The 22035-nt window shown below is 37.3% G+C and overlaps 1 protein-coding gene across 31 annotated transcripts in view; it reads right to left on the bottom strand.

Annotated features, from left to right (window-relative positions):
* The window catches only part of DNM3 (dynamin 3), a 565868-nt gene that overhangs the window by 110601 nt on the left and 433232 nt on the right, over positions 1 to 22035 (bottom strand). For all 31 annotated transcript variants that reach the window (XR_011532051.1, XR_011532053.1, XR_011532052.1 and 28 more), the window contains one exon: positions 163 to 274. Coding sequence is in view for 26 of the 31 variants with exons in the window: in XM_070591081.1 (XP_070447182.1) it covers positions 163 to 274 (112 nt within the window). In the remaining 5 variants the exon portion in view is untranslated. The remainder of the gene's footprint in view (positions 1 to 162; positions 275 to 22035) is intronic.

Here is a 22035-nt window from a genome sequence, read left to right as displayed (position 1 = left end):
AGAAACCTAACAGAGAAAAAGAAATATAAGCAAAGTAGCAGTTAAAACTGTGCCAAATTAATTAAGTCAAAAGAGAACTAGTTTCGTCAGCATATAATATGTAGAATTATGTTTTCTTAAACATGGTTAGTAATTTTTAAGTAAGACATATATCCAACTTACTAAAGATTTATCAGGATAAACCCCAGCTCTTAGTAGAGATGCCTTCCAGCTGTCTACATCCTCCTGTGAATCACATGCCAGCTCGAGGAAGCGATAGTCTTTGTAAACATTCCTGGAGTTAAAAAAAAAATCATGCTTTTAGTTTTGAGCCAAATTCAAAACAGTTTTATAGCGCTGCAGACAATGATGATACAAGAGACAGTCCAAATGGATAGTTTTCTGACAGTCATTGGAGAAAAACAAAAACAATTCACTGTATTTAAAATAATTAGCAAATTCCTATGTTCGTGCATTATATAACTTCAAAAAGCCTCTCACATTAAAGAATTCAGAGTCCTCTGTACTCCTGAGCATTCAAACGTGAAGGAAATGCAAATACTCTCAATAGGACACACTGGGTGCCAACTGAAGGGGAGTTGGTCTGAGGGGGATGGATTTGCTATTGTCTAGTAATTAGATCAATTTTCTGAAACTATTCTAAATGGCTCATAAAACTTTAAAACGCATGCCAGTAATCTTACAAACCTCAAATACTATGATAGATTCAAAACAGAAATGCTCATCAATATTGTGAAAAGGAAAGAACATTAACCATTCTTTAACAGAGTGAAATGCCTATAAAGCGCATATTTATAACTGGGATATTATAATTTTATATTTCTTTTCCTAATAATAAAATAATACATAAGATGCAACTCATACACATTTTGAAAACTTTGGAAACTAGATAAAAGTATAAAAATGGTAACAATCATCCATTTTCCACTGTTTACAGATTACTTGCTTATACTCTTTTGTTCTATGCATTTTTCACACAGCTGAGATTGTCTCTCTCTCTCCTCCTCTATCTCCGTTTTACTATCTCTCTATCAATTTTATGTCTTTCTTTTTCACTTATTATTATATCACGGTCATCTACTTACAGTACATCTTTATAAACATCCAATTTATAATGGCATAATATTCATTAATATAAATACATGATAGTTAATCTCCTTCTAATATTAGATAATTGTCATTCCTTTTTTTTTGCATTCATAAATGATGCTTAAGTGAATATCTTTATCCATAAGCCTTTGTCACATTTATTGCTACTATTTTCTAAGGATAGATTCCTATAAATAGTTATAGGAAATTATAATCACTTTTTCAGACACTGATACACATTCCCAATCACTTTTCCAGAAAAGGTAATACAATTTAGAGAGACATGAGAAGTATACGAGATTAACAATCTTTTTCTCTTCTAATGCTCTCCCAAGGTATTCTCATTCATGCCTAACAGACTCAATGTCCACCTAAACCCAGATGGCTCACATATTTCTATCTCCTATCCAGACCTGCCCCAGATTCATACAGCATATTGTCTTCTCCACTTGAGTATCTCAAAGAGACCTTGACATGAATGACTGAATTGGTCCTCTTACAGTGTTTCTATTTCATGCAGCAGCAGTGTAATCCAGATACTTTGGGGGTATCTTTGACACCTTCCACTCTCATACCCGTCTTCCATTTTACCATCTAAAAGTGTACTTCCTGTATATTGACCACCATCTTACTATCACCTTTCCCTTAGATTACAATGATAACCTTCTCCCTGGTCTCCTAGCATCACATGGCTCCTTTAAATTTGCTCTCCTTGAATTCTCATGATCTGCTGAAAATATGAATCAGATATTTTTACCTCTGGTATAAAACACTCCCACGGCTACCTGCTTTAGAGAGAAGACCACACTCCCTATGATGGCCTACCGAGCCCTGCATGGTTTGACCCATCGTTACCTTCCTCTCCAGCTTCTCTCACACTCTGCTCTTCCCCAGCCACAGAGGCCTTCTTTTAGTTCCTCACATGTGCCGTGCTGACTCCCAAGGTCTGTGAATATGCTGCTCTCTCTGCCTGTCGCTCTCTTTCCTTCCCTCATTACACAATTAGCTCCTACTCTTTCTTGGGATCTCAGCTCCATCATCGCTTCCTCAGACATCACTTCCCTGACACCCCTACCAGGTCAGCTCCCATTTCATACATTCTTGATATTTCCATTTACCTTTCCTTCATAGCGCTAATCAAAGTTGTGATTTCAGAATTATATGTGGGTTTCTTCTTCTTTTTTTAATCTCTCTTTCTTTCTTAGTTAATTATTTATTTATTTTGATACTATCTGACTTCCCAACTAGCCCATAAGCTCCATGAGGACAGGGAATGTATCATTCTTATGTTCATCATTATATCCCCAGGGAATTCTGGGAAGATGATGGCCTAATTGTGTTCTGCTTCCTCTCTACTTCCAACTCAGGTCAAATACATCCTCTTTTCTTTAAGTCAAGCAGACATTAGGACTGGTACTCAGGTAGAGGATGTGAGCTAGATAGCTGTTGTGGCACTTTCTTACTCTGGGCTGAACAAGAGCATTGGGACCACAGCAGGAGAACTCTAAGGCAAGGACCAGCATGTAGCAGCCCCTTGGTGGAGCTGTCCCTCAGTGATCACAGGACCCTTGAGTGTGCCTGATCCTCTGGCCCTCAGGAAGAGTGGAGTGTCTGAGTTTTCTTTATACTAATGCAGAAGAAAGCCTCCCTTCTGGTGCCTCCATAGGTAACTGGCAACATGCCTACTACGGGCCTGTGATGACTGAGATGTCTGTACTTTCCCACGTCCATGGGATGAGTCCACTTAAAGTACTCAGCAGGTGCACCTGTGTGGCAATGAACAAAGAAAAATAAAAGGACACCTAAGGAGGTTTAACAGTCAGAGAAAGAATGAAGAAAGCAATCAGAACAGCCCATCAACAAAGGAGAACTCTTAGGGGAAGGAGAAGAATAATAAATATTTGAAGAGGTACAAGTACAGCACTAAGAGAGACTTCCTGGAACGAAAAAAGAAGATTTGTAAGTTACAATATTGAGTAGATAAGTTTCCTTCCTTAAGGAAGGCTGATCAAAGTTGAGACTAGGATTAGTAGATTTCAAGATCTAGTAGAAGTAGAAAAATATAAAAAGAGAAAAGTTATAAGAGTGTGGAGGAAAGACTCCAAGAATCCAACCTGTAAATAACAGGAGTTAAAAGAAAAGGAAGACAAGAGGACAAAAATAATTATAAAAGAGAAACTACTTTTTAAAAAAATTAACATCTTGAATTTTAGGAAGATCCAAATCTGTACTTTGAAAGTGCAGTTTCAGGTGGAATTGATGAGACGAGATACCACTTAGGCATATGCTAATACAATCCTTGAGCTCCGAGATAAAGAAAGCATTTTAAAGTCTTCCGCAAAGAAGCAGCAAGTTGCTTACAGAGGAAAAAGGGTTAGACTGGCACTAGGCAGGATATTCAAAAGGCATGAGGCAATGAAATAACATTCACGGACGCCTAGAGGACTGCAGACTCAGAGCCCCACACCCAGCCAGGACATCACCATGTCACAGTCCGAGGGAGACCTTAAGGCAGGGTAGAGCTACAACACCACCAAATTAACCCGCAGGGAGTGTTCAGGTGAGGAAAGACTAAGAGGAGAGGAAACAGTGGTGAGCACCCAAACTTCCAATATCCACAGAGTCAAAGCAAAATCAATGACAGACCATCTAAGAATGTGCAATACCTGGGCTAAATAAAGACTCAAGTAGAAGAGACTGCAACAGAAATCTGAATAGTCTAAAAGCTGGGGGAGACTGGGAGGAGATAAAAGTGCTCCCAAGATCTCCTCTGATGGGTGTCAGGGTGGAGAGTGGGGAAGCGAAGGGATCCCAGAGGTCTCATATCGTTGGGAGAAGGGGGTGAGGGGAGACGTAGGAGAAGACAGTGTTTGTGGAATGAATATTTGATAATAGCCTCATGGAATAAGAGGGCTGTGTACTGATGATGAACGTAAATATTAATGAAATAAAAAGTACTGTAAAACTCCCAAATTAAAAAAGAAAAAGGAAATTAGACTCTTGATCAAATCAACAAAAAAACAAGAAAAGAAGAAAAAATAAAAAAAGAAGAAACAACAATATAGGGGGTTGGCCCCATGGCCTAGTGATTAAGTTCGGTGTACTCTGCTTTGGCAGCCTGGGTCTGTGGATTTGGATCCCGGGTACGGACCTACATGACTCCTCAGCCATGCTGTGGCAGCAACCCACATACAAAATAGAGGAAGACTGACAGAGATGTTAGCTCAGGGAGAATCTTCCTCAAGCGAAAAAAAAAAAAAAAGGCAAATCCATAGAGACACAAAGTAGATTAGTGTTTCCAGGGCTGGAGGGAAGGGAGAAGGGGAGGGTGTGGGGTTTTGTAGTGATGAAAATATTCTACATTATGAATATACTACAAATCAATACATTTTACTAAGAGGTATGTGAATTACATCTCAAAACTTATTAAAAAAATAAAATAAAACTAATAAATTTTGATAATATGACAGGAATAAAATCAGGTATATTAGTTCTGAAATTAGTGAAAATCGACTGAATCCTTTCAGCTAGTCAGTTAACTTAGGCTAAAAAAAAAACCTGGTTAAATATTATTTACAAAAATAGAGGAACAGGCAGAGATATCAAACACAAAACAAAGAAATAAAAATGCATGAAAGGCAATACTGGTAATAGACAAGATGGAATTTCAAAGTATTGAACAGGATAAACCAGTTAAAAGCACTAAATAAAATAAATAGAAATATTATATAATGATTTAAAGTACAATTTATGAAGATTGGAAAATCTTCCAAGTATCTATTTGCACCAAGTAACATAGTAGATAAGTAAACGAAGCAAATGCTACTGAAAATGCAAGATGAACTCGATATAATTATATGCATATAATTAATTAAAATATAAATATACAAAAATTTTAATATGACTCTTCTCAAATTGGACAGATATAGTGGACAAAAAGTAAGTGAGCACATAAAAGAAATAAATAGTATAATCAATGAAGTGAATTTAAGAGAATCCTTTATCCCTTAATGGAAGATAAAGATTTTTTTCATTATCCACAAAACATTTACAAAAATCAGTCATATACTTGGACCTACACACACACACATATACCAACCTTAAGAAACTAAAAAGGAGAGATTGTAAAGATCACACTCTTTGATTACAAACCAAAAAAGAAAAAAAAAGAATTTCTAAAAAAAAAGAAGCTAAAAAAGAAAAACTTAAGAAATATATTCCTAGATAATCCTTGTATTACAGAAGAAACCAAACCAAAATTATAAATTATTTAGAAAGCAATAAAAAAAAAGACCCCACTTTATATCCAACCAATGGAGCACAGCAAAGCTTGCAGGAAAACTTATGGCCTTAAATATGGTCACCACTTAGAGAAAAAAAAAGTCAATATTCATCCACAGACATTATAAAATGATGATTTAAAAAAATAAGAGAGAATTAACATAGATTAAAGCCAAAATTAATGAAATAGGAAATATAAAAATAACATAAAGGCTAAAGATATCCACAAGTATTTTCCACTCAGCAATAGATGATACACTTATAATCCTAATTAAGAGAGAAAACAAAAGTATACAAGATGACAAATAAAATAGGATAGGATACATAAGCACAGATATAGAGTAGACTGAACAATATTAAAATCAAATATTACATGCAATCCTATGGCAAACCTAAGAACCTAAGAAGAAACTAATAATATCCTAAAAAATATAAATAACCAAAACTAACTCAGGAGAATTGAAAAATCCAAGTGGCTTTTACAAAACACTACTAGAATTAATGAGATACTTTGTTTAAAAGGCTAACATTGACTGCAAGACAAATACACATAAATCTATGCCTATTCTTAACACTACCAATAACTTAGAAATGGGAATATGTTCCATTCACATTAGGAGAAAGCCTATAAAATAACAGGAAGAAATTTCTGAAAATTAAGAAAGTTATAAAATCTTACTGAATAGCATGAAACAAGATCTTAAAAAATGAAAAGACATATTTGGATGTATTTATTTGATTACACTATCCTCCAGGGTCTTACAAAGCGACTACTGCTAGTAGGTATTCAATAACTATATATTGAATAATGAATATTACTACAATCATAAAAATATTGACTATCATCTTTAAAATATCTTTGCAAATTTTATAATTTGAAAGTGATCCTCCATCAAAGCTTCAATATTTTTGCTAAGAAGGTTGAGCATTTTTTTATATTTACAGAAATGATGTTCTTTGTTCTGATTTCATTATATATTTTTTGTATATTATTGTGAGGATTTCTCACTTTTTATTTGCATTTGCTTGACATATACGTTCTCTCTTCCTTTACTTTTTTACTTTTATCCATTTGTTTTACCTTTTAAAAACACATATCTGTTATAAATGCCAACAGAATAATTGGGTTTTATTTTTCATCCTAATCTGAAAATCACTGCTTATGATTAGAAAAGTTTTAAGCATGTTTATTCCTTGCCACAGCTGTATGCTTGGTTTTAGTTTTGTCACTTTTATATGTGTGCTTTTTTTTCTCTTTTGCTCTTTACTGTTTCCTTTGTGTAGGTCAAGAAACGAACTGCTTTCTTGCTTTTATGTTTTTTTTAGCAATTTTCAGTTCTATAGATAAATGATCACCTAAGTTTTCCAAATCATTCTTGAATTCATTTATTTTTTTTTAAGACTGGCACCTGAGCTAACAACTGTTGCCAATCTTTATTTTTTTTCCTGCTCTTTCTCCCCAAAACCCCCAGTTCATAGTTGTATATTCTAGTTGTGAGTGCCTCTAGTCGTGCTATGTGGGACCCCACCTCAGCATGGCCTGACGAGTGGTGCCATGTCCGCACCCAGGATCCGAACTGGCGAAACTCTGGGCTGCCAAAGCGGAGCACGTGAACTTAACCAATCAGCCACAAAGCCGGCCCCTGAATTCATTTTTGTATAAATGAAATCAGGAATAAAGTAAAACTCCTGACTTTTAAAGAATTTAGAAGCTTTTACTTTCTGCCACTTCATCTCATGACATCTGCTAAGCTATCTAGAAATACTGACCTAGAATATTACTTCTAAATTACTGTTCTCACATCACTTTGAATCTGTTTTTTTTTACTTTTATAATCAATTTTATTACAATTGAGTAGTTATTTAGATAGAAGTCTATATATTTAACTTGAATAAACATTTATCGTCGGGCATTTTCCACCTGGACTTTCCTCTTTGTAAGTTCTTACTAGGATTCATTTTTTGAATTGGCCTCACAGGAGAGTTGGCTATCTGGATTTCTATTTGGCGCAGTATCCACATTTCCCATGTTGATTCAATGAAGAAGTGTAGAAGTTTCTTTTTGTTGTCTTCCTGTTTGGCCCCATTTTTCTTCATCAGGGTAAGGCATGCACTGGCCACTCATAGAATTGTGATCCGGTTCACTCCATGATTCTTGCAAATAGTTGACCGACATTGCTACTTTCCAGTGCTTTGAGACTTTGCATCTCTGTTGTGTACGATTTTTTGGATACAGCAATGGATAGAGAAGAGTAAAAGAGAAACTTTTAACTTTCCACCATCTTAAAAGAGAAATCATCTTACTTAATCTTCATAGCAACCCTGCAAAGTTGGTAGCAGAGCTGTTTAACAGTTGAGGAAGCTGAGATTCAGAGAGATTATGCGACTTTCTCAAGATCACATAGCTAATAAATGGTACAACCTGGGACTACCACAGTCCTTGGCGTATGGCCTGCATAAAACAAATATTTGTTGAATGAATGAACAAAAGAACTATGGAATGAACTTAGACTGTACTTATTTTTGAAACCACCTTTTTCACTTTTGACTGGGTCCTTAAATTTCTATAGAAAACCTAAGATATAAAAGTTTGAAGAAAAATAAATAAAAGTTTGAAGAGACAAATCACAAGCAGAATGAGTAATTTTAATTAAAAGCGGGACATATTTAAAGGAAATATATTCCCCAACTATGAAAGTTTATTGTTGGAAAATTTGAAAGGTCATATCTTAGCTACAGAGCAGAAAGGATAAGGGAGTATTTTGACAGAATCAAAATGCATCAGTTTTTAATTATCTAATTACCTCTCTACCACAGCTTTTAGCTACCACTTAGGTTTCCATTTGAGGCATTTCCACTGCACAGTGTGAATTCCTTTAAGATGTAAAGGTAAGGGGAAGGCAAAGCTGGACAGACGCCATGGGAATTCTTGGCCAGCTGGAAAGCACAAAAAGTAGAGAGGGTGCAGACTTTCCACATTCTCTAAGCAGATCTGAAGAATTCAGCTTTGGCCCATTCTCATTGACCTTTCTCCAGAGTATTTTCTTTCAGGGGCTCTTCACATGGAAAATCTTGATTTTTTTTTCCCTCTAAGGATAGCCAAATTCTTGAGAGGGAAAATAATTATCTGGTTGAAACATTAGAACAGGGTCAAAGGCTTCTGGTGGCTTTGGCTCCTTCATTTTTACCCATTTTTGAAGCCTCATCTTAGGCTGTGTCTAGACATCCAAAGAGAGTTGGATACAGGTCTAAAACACTGAACTGAGCTGATTTACTGGAAGGCTCATAAATTCTGTGGATGCAGCTTCCAGGTTCTCACCACACACTGTAGCTATATAGATAACCCACAGCAATTTGTACTGACTGCATTTTTTTGTTTAGTCTATTTCAGCTGCAGTCATGCAGATATGAGCTTCTGAATGATTTCACTATGAAATCAAGCTGAATTATGTGTTTTACAGTTTGAAAAAATAAAAGTCACCTCAATGTTAAAAATGAGCATGAGAAATTTTATCCCACAGGTAAAAAGGCTCTTAAAAGTGTTACACTGAAGAGAACCATGACCATATGATGAGTCCACGTTTTGGTTCTATGTATAACTTTCACTTACATGTCTTTGGGTGTTAAAAATGATGTGGAGTTTAATTTCCTTACCTATGACAGTTCTTCAAACATCTGAGACCAGATAATATGTGTTCCCCCAAGTCTTCTAGGCCCCAAGCCAACCCTTCTGCCAATTTTTTCAAATGTTTCTCATATGAAGAGGTTTCTAGATAACACAGCATCCTTCTTGCCCTCCCATGAATTTTCTCTATTTTAAAAGAATTTTCTGAAAATGAGATGCCAGCAGATGACCACAAATCTCCAGATGCAATATTATCCAGATGCAAGGAAGAAGTTTGGTGGAATTTTTGCCTGCTTTCTGGACAGTAAACTTTCACTGATGTGAATTAAGTAAAATGTAGTAGCGTATATAGTAAAGACCATGAACACCTGTTGAAATCCAGGCTATGCCGTTTATTATCTTGTATGACACTGGTTAAGGCAACCTCTCTGAATTTCAGTTTATTCATCTATAAAATGGGGATAATAACAAAATCTACCTCAGGCTTACTATGGGAATAAAATAAGTTTATCGGTGTGAAGAGCTTGCTTAATACAATGCCCAGCAACAGGTAAATATACAAGTAACATACACAAAATACAAAAGTTATTATTATGCATTATTCTCACTGCCTTTAGGTTCTTTGCACTTGACCTCCTATAAAACCAGACTTCTCCTATGCTGAATGCATATAGATTTTGTTAAGCATAAGAGTAAAATTTACATTTAGCATTATTACATTTCATCTGGTTACCTTCGGCCCATTTCCAGTTTGCTCAGATGTTCTGAATCCTGATTCTGAGAAATAATATTTTCACAATTCTTCCTGTTTCGCATTATCTGCGTATTCATAATGACATATTCCTATGTCATTGTCAGGGTCATTGGTAATCATATTACAGACCTAAAACAGACCTCAAACAATCCCATACCAGACCTACATGTTCTATTAACTGGTACTCATTGGGTATCAACAGTAAGACTTAAAACTTAATCATAAATCTGTCATCTATATACTATCAGGCCATATCTTTCTACTTTCCCTCATGTATATTCCAAAGGGCAATATCAAGGTCTAAGTATATCTACTCAATTCCATTAAAAAATTGGAGGGGCCAGCCCCATAGCGTAGTGGTTAAGTTTGGCATGCTCTGCTTCAGCGGCCTGGGTTTGTGGGTTCGAATCCCAGGTGCAGACCTACACCTCTCATCAGCAATGCTGTGGCAGCAACCCACACATAAACAAAATAGAGGAGGATTGGCACAGACGTTAGCTCAGGGTAAATTTTCCTCAGCAAAAACAAACAAACAAAAAAACTGGAGTTAGTTTGGTTCAACTTGTTTTTCAAGATTCAAAGCAAGTTCCTATTGACCACTGATTTCCTTTCTAAATAATTATAAATATCAATTTAACATTATAAACTTATATAGCAGGGCATTGATGATAAACTCATCAATCAAAATTTCTATTTTATTCTCCTTTTTGAAAATCTGGAAAACAACTTCCAACTGTGGACGTTTACTGACTCACTGATCCTACCATGTTCCCACTCATCATCACCTTCCTTCTGTTTGACACCATAACTACTACCTTGCAAATCTTCAACTCCCATTCCTGTCTTTCCCTTCATCATTTTACTTACCTGACAAACTACAACCAAATTATTTTCTCACTCAGCTCCTGCATTCAAACTGCTAAATAACGCAAGAAAAAAACTATATAATTGTGCTCACTGTACTCACTTCAAATTTACAACTTCAAATATCAAATGGGCACCTAACTTTCCCAGACATCCATACTATGATTCTGTAGTCGATATGCTTTCTCACTCTACTAGATGATTACTTCATCCCTTTTCTTTCCTCAAATCTCTAATACACACTTTGCCACTTATTTGGTAGCTGATAATTTTGTTTCATACTTCATAGGAAGAACATTTACAACCAGACGAGAATGATCTATCTTCTTTCCACTAAACTCCACCAGACTACCTGCATTTGCAACTACTGACTCTGCCTTCCTCTTGTACAATGGAAACCCAAAGCCTCAACTTATACACTGGGTCCCACCTCTTCTAATGTCCTCATGAACTTCCTATAAACGTTCCTTTCTCTTCTGCTTCAATAATTTCTTCCTTTCTACTGTTGGATCAGTCATATGGCTTACCAGTAGGCTTTAAAAGCAACCATCTTAAAACATCCCCCCCACCCCCACACACATACACACTTTTTCTCAACCCTTCTCCTCCAGCTCCTATTTCTATTTGCTTTTACTTGCCCCATTTCTATTTGCTTTTACAGCAAAATTCCTTGAGGCATCTCGAATCATTTTCTCCTTTCTCTCCTATCCTGTTCTTTCCTAAATCTACCCCAGTGAGGGCTGTGATCCTGCTACTCTGAAGATACAGGCCTTATTCGAGGTCACGTGATCTACAACTTGCCACAGCCAATGCTCATCTGTCTGTCTTCATATCGCTTGGCTTCACTGCAGCATTTGCCATTGTTGACCTCTCTCTGTCTTCAAACATTGTCTTTGCAAGACTTCTGTGAGATCACACTGCCCTGATTTCCGTATTTCTTAATCTCTTTTGCTGTCTCTTCCTCCTTTGTTAGACCTTTAACTTCTTTTGTTAGACCTTTAAATTCTGGAGTGCCCCAAGCTCCTTCAGTGGTCTAGTTTCTTCTGTCTACACTTTCTCCAAGGTGATCTTCCCTATCCAGGGGCCTTAAATATCATTTAAATGCAGGTAACTCCAGATCTCTACACTGAAATATAGACTCTCATATGTAAGCCACCTCTTTTCTCATCTGGATGATTGTTACAGCTTCCTAACACCTCTTTGACACCTTTCTTGCTCCACTCTCCACACAGAAGCCACAGTGATCACATATTGTATCACCATCCTATTTAAAGACCTCCAATGACTTCCCACTGTGAGTAGGAAAAAATCCAAACACCTTGCCATGACTGATCTATCACTCCAATCTCTTTTTCCCTTGCTCATGCTCCTCCAACTGCACTCTAAGTTAGCTGATGGAGCTTTGAATGTTCATCAAGGCATTTCCTGCATTTATGTTATATAGTAGGTACTCAATAATATTTGTTGGTTGACTAACTAGTCTTTTCATCTTTTCTCGGCATCCAAATTTTTTCAAAGACTACTGACAATAAATCAATGATACAAAGATGTTATATTACCCTAAATTAAGAATAAAATCTGTGATTTCAATAATACAAATTTAATAAGCTAGGACTATGAATTATTTTTATACCTTACACAGCAGAAAAGTTTTGATTTCACATATCTCTGATAAAAAAGCAGTGCAATAAAACTAGAAATTATAATAAAAGTTAAACAGAAAAGGACTACAAAAAACATAAAATAAAGGAAAACTTTCCCCAAAAACTGTGTCAAATAGTAACTCAAAACTATAATTACACAGTATTTACTAAACAAACAAAATAACATTACACACAGGACTGAAACTCAGTACATGTAGCCAAAATTGTATTCAGAAGCAAAATCACAGTCATGTATGTCTTATTATTCAAAAAAGAAGCAAAAATACATTGTCAGCATTGAATTTAACAAGTTGGAAAATTATAAAACTAAGCAAAGCAGAATACAGGATATAATACAGTTAGCAACTAATTATGGAAAATTGAACTATCAGTGATAAATTTAAGAGTATGTTTTTTGATGAATCTAACAATGAGACAGAGCTCTGAAATATCTAATGAATAAAAGATGAGAAAAAACAGTCCAAATTAGAAATGGGAGGTATGATTTAACTGAGAGAAGATTAAATGATTTTAAGAGATCCTAAGTATACTTTCATGATAGTAAATTTATAAGTATCAATGATGAAAACAATTTCTAGGAAAATATAAAATCGGATTTATAAAATCCCACTGACCAATATCCACAGGATAAATTGGGAAAAAATGAAACCTTTTCTTCAAAATAGTTCTGATCTCAGAGAGTTTTACAGGTTTTTCCTTCCAAATTTTAGGGAAAGCTTCTTCCATGCAGGACCTCTCAGAAATATTAATAGGCTAATATACATTGTAAATCTCCAAGAAATGAACATGGTATGCAGGATGTCCCAAGCTTACTTGACCCTAGAATCTTTTTTTCCCTTGAACTTTTCATAGGGCTAGTATTTTAAGGACCAAACTTTGAGATATGTCACTGTAAACCAATCTCACCTATGAATAAAGATTTATAAAACTCCTAAAAAATATATTAGGAAACTTAATTTAATGAAATTACAAAAGATCCAGCCATCACTACCAAGTCAAAATTTTCCTAAGAGAATTTTCTATGAGAAATGCAGTCGGCCCTCCATGTTGGCAGGTTTTGCATCCCTGGACTCAACCAACTACAGGATGGAAAGGCCTAGGATGGTTGCATCTGTACTGAACAAGTACAGAATTTTTTTCTTGTCATTATTCCCTAAACAATACAGTATAACAACTATTTACATGGCATTTACATTGTACTGGCTGTTATAAATAGTCTAGAGATGATTTAAAGTATATAGGAGGATGTGCATAGATTATATATGAAGGGCTTGACCATTTGTGATTGGGTCCTGGAACCAATCCCCCATGGATACTGAGGGACGACTGTATTATCAAGAGACCACTTGCATTCAGCGCCATGTATAAGACGACCACTCACAAATCCCAGACTTCAAGCTACAGTTGCATTCTGGGTAGTCCATTTTCAAAACCTTGATTACTCTTCGATCTTCTCTGCCTCCAAAGGTCCCTCATATTAGTAAATGGTACTTCCTTCCACTTAGGACTTGTGCTAGAAACCTAGGGGTCATTCTTGACATCTCTTTCTCCCTCACCTCATTTCTGGTTAGTCAATTCTGTCAACGCAGCTCCCTAATCAACCTCATTTATTCTGTCTCCACAGCCTCCATTCTAGGCCAGGACACCATCACCTTTCACCTGGATCACCACAAATCTTCCTAACGCCTGGACTTGCTTCACTCCTATCCTCCATTCTGCAGACAACTCTAACCCCTTCAGTGGTTCCCCACTGCATTAGGATAAAGACCAACAAGCCTAACATGGCCCAGAGGCTTGCAAACGACCTGGTCCCTGACTCTTGCTCACTAGGCTCCAGCTATTAGTTGCATGAACACACAAGGCTTCTTCCTACCTCAGGGTCTTAGTATATGCTGTTCATGCTGCCTGGAACAATATTCCTTTCCCCCTTCACTTCATCTATTTCTATACATTCTTCTAGTGTTAGTTTTAATCATCCCTGAATTCTCAAAATGGATAGGTCACTGTACTATTAATTCTCACAGAAGTTGTAATTAATAGTTGTAGTGAAGTAATTATTGCTTGCCATCAGTCTCCCTTACTGTACTGTAAATCCCATGAGAGTAGAGAACATGTTTCTCTTGTTCATAGAACCTAAGTACAGTGCCCAGCCTGAAGAATGTGCTCAGGAAATAACTGTGAGCAAATGAATGAAAGACTGAAGAGATCACCAATGACTGATTACCTTAGTACCTTCCATTTCCTCAAAATTCTTTTCCTGTCCTTCAATATCATCCTCAAAGGTCAATGTAACAATTTTAAATTGGAGCCTGGCTGATAGTTCCTTTTCTTGACATAGTGAAGAGCAATAAAAAGAGTAAACAAATTTTAAAAATTTTAATTAAAAAAAATTTAGATTTTTAGAAAAAAATATTTTAAAACATAAGAGCATTGCAAAACACATTTACTGTAAGTGTAGCTGCAGAATTAGCTGAGTCACCCCCATCCTGACCTTCTCTGGCTGCCAATGGCCAAGGCGCCAGGTCCATGTCAGTGTTAATCACAGTCACGATGAAAGAGCTGAAAGTATGAGTTTTGGTTATAACTCTGGGGTCTTATTTATGATGAAAAAGACCATAAAGAAGGCAGATTACAATTTAAGTGGTGGAAATTCTCACAACACAGAATATTTAATAACCAAATATTCTTCCTCACACCCAAATGCTAAAATAATCTCATGTCACATAAAATAAGAAGGTATCTAAATAAAAATAGAAAAGTTGGGAGCAATTAGTCAGTGGGAACTTGATCTCCTGGCTTCTTGACGGGACTTCTGCTCCTGGCCCCTTTGTCCTAGCCGTCATTCTTTCCTCCCCAAAGAGGAAGAGGACTGACTGATTTGAGCGGCATGTTCTCAAAGACAAATTGAGCAAGCTTGTGCCCACAGGACACACGCATTTCTCTCCCACTCCAAGATGTTCTGGTGAGCTCTGCCCTGCGGGAGAGGCCTGTGGTTCCTCAGCTGTGGCCGAAGTGTTAGCAAGACATTTGGCCACAGATCTAGATCCATTTGTTTCATGTCTTATCTGTTTGTTTCCTGTGCTTCTAAAAGCATCAGCAACAACAAATTTTAACTAGAGATGGGAAGAAAAGGGTGTGATTTATGGGCCCCCTTTAACTCCAACCGTGAGAGACGGCTCTGAAGAGAGGCTAATGGTTTTGGCTTCAGAGGGGTTAAACAGGAAGTGACAGGAGGCCTTCTGAGTGAAAATGCCCAGTAGGCAGTGGGAGATGTGGCACCAGCATGTCAGGATAATAAATAATAACCATACTACATGTGGCTGTGATCCTGGGTGCCATGTGAATGTGTTTATTTTATTTTAACACAGCTTATTATCTTCGTTAAGCATTTTCCCATAGGAGGATTAGCCAAACAGCCACAGGTCATGTGTCTACTTGGACATAACCAATAGCAGGCAAATTAGCCAATGTTATAATATCATTAAAGAAGGTTGTTTTTGCAATCCAAACCTCATTTAGCCCAAAGCGATGAAAGACTCTAGAAGGGAATAAAAGGCAACTGGTAAAGAAAGCAGAGAACGAACCACAGTTAGTCTCAGTCTGTCTCGTTTATTAGGTCAGAAGAGGTTGTGGTAATAATCTGCTTAAGATCAGCATTTCTAAAACCTGAGGAATAAATACAGAGCCGCCATCGGCCCCTCCACGCCAGGTCTTATCATGTGCTAGGAAAAAAATGCTGCCCAGGCTGCACTAGCCTGGCTTCTGTCCCTTCAACGTTCGTTAGATTTGAGAATCCACTGTGTGTGGGATCTTTTATTTGAGTTAATGACCAACGAATAATAATTATTGTTATACAAATAAAAAATAACATTCTAAAAGTTCTAAAGAATAAGATTTATGAGGAACTATCAACACAGGAGTAACGACATCTAATCCCAGAAGGCACAGTACTGACCAAGAAGCCAAAAAACAACTGTGAGATAACATGGAGTTATGGACTCACGAGAGCCCTGAACACCTAGAAAGAGCGTGACGCATGTCCTTAGAGCCTGGCATTAGCGCTCAGGATGTCTGCATATGTTTATCAGTGCTGAGATGCTGTTAAAGAGAGCAGGGCAGAGGAAAATTTTATAAGAATGAAAGGGACTGGCAGAGTTGTGGTATCATTTGGGTTGTTATACTGGCTCCCCACAGTTTTCAAATGACTTAAATTATTACCTGTTGATATTATTATGATTTTAATCATGTCAAGTTATATCAAAGTCAGTTCCTTGAATTCATTTTGGAGAGTTTTGAAAACATGTCTTCATGCCACTGTTCTGTCTGAGGATACAAAAAGATGTCCTGGCTGCATCAGGGAAGTCTGGGATGCTTTGCTATGAGGGCCATCTAAGGTGGGCTCTGAGCCCTGGCCCGACTCAGGTGGTCAGCAGCACCTCCATTCTGGCTCGGTGGCAGCTCTCCAGTTCCCTTCAGGGAGACCAGGATGGGGCTGAGCAGCATATAACCAGAGGCACAAAACTGTTTAAGGCCCCAAATTCATTCAGACATCACTCGAAGCAAAGTGTAAAAACTCGGTGTGCAGGAAGCCTGGCTCTGCAGTGATTTGTCTGGGAAGCTGTAGGAGGTGCACCCACAGCTTTCAGCATAATATGTATAAGTGACTCTTCAAAGAAAATAAATAAGATTGAAAAAAAAATCAAGTACTTCAGTGGCAACCTACGTGTTATGTGAAAGAGTAATATTTAAGCAGATAGGTGATGAGGAGGAGGATAATGACGATGACGGTGATGGTTCTATGGCCGGGGTCCCATTTCACTCCATTTCATCACACCCTTTCATCCTTCAGGCCTCCTCATGCACTGTTGCCTCTGCCCTCCTGCCTTCTTCACCACCTGGCAAACTTCTACTCATCCTTACAGCCTCAACTCAAATATTCCTTCCTCTGAGTCTTCCCCAGGTAGCATTAATTGCCTAAGTTATTCTCTCCTCTGTGCTCCCTTCATGCCTTACACATACATCCTTTAAGATGAACTATAACTACTTTCTATATATGCAAGTTATTATTCCAAGAGGTGGTAAAAATATAAACCACGTCAGAGCTGATTTACATAAAATCACAGGTGAAAGATCCATAATGGACTAATGAAAACAGTAGAGATTTTGAGGTATATCTTCAGCCTCAAAGCTTCTATTAAGGAAAATTTCCATGCCAGGTGTCTCTGTAAAAGGTAACAAAAGGATGGATGAATTATGCAACTGGTTACGCGACATATCGTTCTGTATAATGGTTCTTATGTTATTGATTTATTGATTTATTTGTTTAGTAAACATTTGTTGAGAAGCTATGTGCCAGGGAATGTGCTAGGCCCTGAGGAACACATGGTGATTAAGACAGACAAGGTCTCTATTGTCATGAAGCTTATACCCCAGCACTACGGATAAAAATGAGTGGTGACCACCATGCTAAGATACTAACAACCATTTATTTAGACTTCATTGTCAAGGTACCAAGTAAATCCCAGTATCCCAATGACATTTCCCACCACCTCCTAAAATCAAAACAAAAAACAGACATCTGTTTTATTCCAGTAAGTTTCATCATTTTAACAATTACTCAAAAGACTGAAAATAATTCGTAACCCAGATAAAGGAAATCTTTACAAAGCTCCTAGTGGTTTTTAGAAATTGCTGTTTAAAAATGTATGCTACAAAGGAGTTTTTGACCAGACAGCTGTTTCAAAGAACAATGATTTCATGTTTTAAGACTAACTTTAAAATTGAGATGTCTTTGCCTTCCAGGAAAACTCAGCAGCTGTGGAAATTATTTCACTTCTCTTTCTTTCGCATTTTACTGGATTTAATTTTAAGGGGAAAAAAAGATATAATAGAGAAAATTGCATGCAACACAGAACAAAACCTATTGCAAAACAACAATTGCACATTTTTAACCACAAGGAAAACACAAAGGCAACCCCAAGTCTCTTTTTTGCTGAGGAAGGAAACAATACAGCCCCTTCTGAATAAGATGTGCCTCCTTCCTTGACAAACTTAGAAAACGACCCCGTAAATCTCAATAAAATTCAGGTTAACTTGGATTTTTATAGGAATAGAAAGGAATAACTACAACGGCTTCGAGAAGTAGCAATGGAGAATCAGTCAAAATCAAAGAATCTAAGTAATTGTTGCCTCGTACTCTTCATTAGTCAAGTTCCGCCAACCACTGTGCCCACTTCTGGAATCCAACTAAAGCCATGGGTCCCACCGGGGAGGGGGCTGGAGACAGCCTCCAAGGTGACTGAGAGGAGACAGATGAGGTTAAAAGGCCAGGGGAAGATGATTTCAAGATGAAACTAGCAGGCAAAACACTGTTTGCAGCAATATGATTCCCCTTGCATTTTAGCCATTGCTACAGAGGTGAAAACTGAGAGAAGACTGACAATGTGGTACAGAGATACGAGGAAGAATTTTCTGGTAATTCAAATTAACTTCTGATAATCAGGTCTCTCTCAGTGACTAGCAAGGATCTAAAGTGGCTGGCACCTGGAAGAAAGACGCTCTGGAGTAAAAAGGTGCAGACTGATGCCATGCTGCTGGAGCTGTGTAGGCATAAACACAGTTCTGACGCAAAGGTGAAGCCTGAAGCCTGAGACAGCCCCCTAAGCTTTCCAGGTGCCTGGACTGGAGTACTGTACTCTTCTTTTCCCTCCCTATGAGGGACACATGTGGGTTTCTACTGGGAGTACAGTTACTAGACAAGAATGAAGAACTGTATCTTCAAATAAGAAATCTGAGACTATCTCCAAGTCTAGTTAAGCCTAGCACCCCAACGATCTAACAAAAGATACTTCCTGATAGAGATAAAGTCAGAGTGACTTTTAAATACCTGGAGTAGGTAGATGGTTATATCCTACCCAGAATGTCCTTATCTGCCATCAAAACTTTCACCAAACAGTTATTTTTCTAGCAGTTTCATCCTTCCGGGTCTTGAGAGCTGTAAGTTTCTACAAGAATCAGCATGATGTGACAGAAAGCACATAGACTTCGGAATCAGATGGAGAAATTCAAACTCTGGAAGTTGTTAATTATATGTTAGTTTTGTGACTTTCGGCTAAATTACTCAAGTTCTCAGAGTCTTAATTTCCTTGTTGATAACTGAGGATGGTACTAGCTAAGTCGTAGTATTTTTAAGAATTTGAAATAATGTATGCAAAACATTTGGCACTGTGCCTGGTAGTAATTACTATTAAAAATGCAAATGTTCCTGGAGAAAGTTATTAGCTCACAAGGCAAATTTCAAATGACGTAACTAACTGAGAAAGGAAGACTAAAGAAGGGGGTGGACAGAATGAGCAGCGAGGATGAGCAATGGACGAGATCAGTCACAAACACCAGCGACTCCACAGCTCTGCCCTGAGCTTGGTAAAAACACCGCAATAAACAGTAATGGAAGCAAGTATAATAGATTTTCATCTTGCTGATATATTTTAGACATGGTCTTGCTTAGAGGTGAAATATGACATCTCTTGGTCCCTTTCAATTCCAACGTTATGTAATTCTACAATTTCAGAGCAAAGAAATGGGATGACCAAAAAGCATGTTAGATTTTTCAAAGTATCACTGAGGAAGAAAGAAATACAATACTGCCGAACAAAGACGCTAACATTCGAGAACAGAACTGTAAATTACAGAGTTGGGTCTGCAAACCAGCTTGAATTGTACAAAGATTAAGCTTGTTAATATACTTTAAAATGAATAATAACTACTTATATTAAGTACAATAGATATTTACAAAGTAATTTACAGTGCTAAGCAATATGCATCAACACTTTGGGCTCTAAACCACTTTGTAGGGGCAAAGGGCTAATCCAAGGAACGTGTCACCTTCTGGTTCAGCAAGTTTTAATTACACTTATATTGAGGAAAATGGAGACACTGGCTCACAGGTTACCTACTCTGTATTTGGGGGTACCATTTTCCTGGTGACTCCCCTCTTGAGATTGACGTTGTGATGATTAATTTATGGAGAATGGAGAAAAGAAACCAATTTCAAGTGGATGGTTCATCTGGAACCCTGTCATTTTATGATCTCTTGGAATAGTCCAGCATCCTCCTGGCCCCTCTCCACGTATCTCACCTCACCTCCTTTCAGTCCATGCTGTGTTTCATTAGAAATATAATCCTCTCCATACTACTGTGAACTCACGTCGAAAACTCTGGAGGAATTCTTTGTTCCTTGGCTTCAAAACTTTTTCAGACCAGCTTCAAAACTTCCTACAATTTAATTCTGCTAACGTATTCTCTCTCCCCGTCGTCACACACCGAGAAAATCTTATCATATTCAGTTTTCATAATTTCCAGTTGTGAATAGACTCTATCAAAGCAAAACTTGCTGTTCCTTGAACACACTCTTCTCTCTTTGGCCGTGACTCCCCATATTCCAGTCTTCAGATGTGCAATGCCACTTCAGTCTAGTCTTTTCACCTCACTCATGACGACATTTCAGGATAACTTAATTAATAATGCTTGGCTTGAACTACTCCTCTTATTTCTCCCTCTGTGTGTGTGTGTGTAAAACTTGGATACTATTAATTTTCATAATTTGGAGTTTTAGTGACTCTCCTTACAAGCTTTTCATGGATGCTTTTCTGGTTCACTCTTAATATTAACCTGGAATCTCTTTTGGATGGCTTCTTAAACATTTAACAAAATAAAATAATAGATGTAAAATTTAATTGTAAAGTATAAAGTGCTATATAATTATTCAGTACCATTTTTTATATCCTCACAGAACATACAGTTACAATTGAATATATGTTGACTGAAATATAAGACTGAGGGAAAAAATCAGCAAGCAGCAAGCTCAAGGATATTAATAAGCAATACCAAAATCCACTCCCTCATTCACTCACACATGCATTCTTTTTTTTTTGAGGAAGATTAGCCCTGAGCTAACATCTGCTGCCAATCCTCCTTTCTTTTTTTGCTGAGGCAGACTGACCCTGAGCTAACATCTGTGCTCATCTTTCTCTACTTTATATGTGGGACACCTGCCACAGCGTGGCTTGACAAGTGGTGTGTAGGTCTGCACTCAGCATCCGAACCGGGGAACCCCAGGCTGCCCAAGTGGAACGTGCAAACCCAACCGCTGTGCCACCGGGCTAGCCCCACTTACTCACTCATTCATTCTTGAATAACTACTATATGCCAGGTGCTGTTCTGGGCACTGAAGATATAGCAGTGAAAAAATGAGATTAGATTCTTACCTTCACAGAATTTATACTCAAATGCGGAAGACAGAAAACAAAAAATGAATAAAAATATCAAAAAGCAATAAGTGTGATGAACAAAATGGAGCAGGAGAAGGGGACAGAACGATGGAAGTGCCTCTTTAGAAGGAGATCAAGACTGATGACACTTGACAACAGCAATTTAAATGGATCAAGGTCATGAGTTTGCTAATGGTTTTGTGTGAATTATTTATTTTTATTATTATTTTTTGGGGGGAATTATTCGAGTGCAAATACCCACACACTCTACTGTGCATATGCAGAGATGTAAAAGACCCTGCCTTGGCTATTATACTAGTCTACTGTCCAAAGTTACTCAATGAAATACCTTCTAAGCTTTTGTATTTCAAATGAACACGCTTCTACCATAAACATCAGTGTATTAAAAGGAATTTTAAAAGCCCCAAATAATTTTTCAGTCCAACATAAAACCATTATCCTCAAGCTTTCTCACGAAGGAATTGCACC

Source organism: Equus przewalskii, chromosome 23 (genome assembly GCF_037783145.1).
Source record: "Equus przewalskii isolate Varuska chromosome 23, EquPr2, whole genome shotgun sequence".
Classification (NCBI taxonomy): domain Eukaryota; kingdom Metazoa; phylum Chordata; class Mammalia; order Perissodactyla; family Equidae; genus Equus; species Equus przewalskii.
The sequence above is the reverse complement of the archived record's forward strand: the minus strand, read 5'-3'. Positions and strand labels throughout refer to the sequence as shown.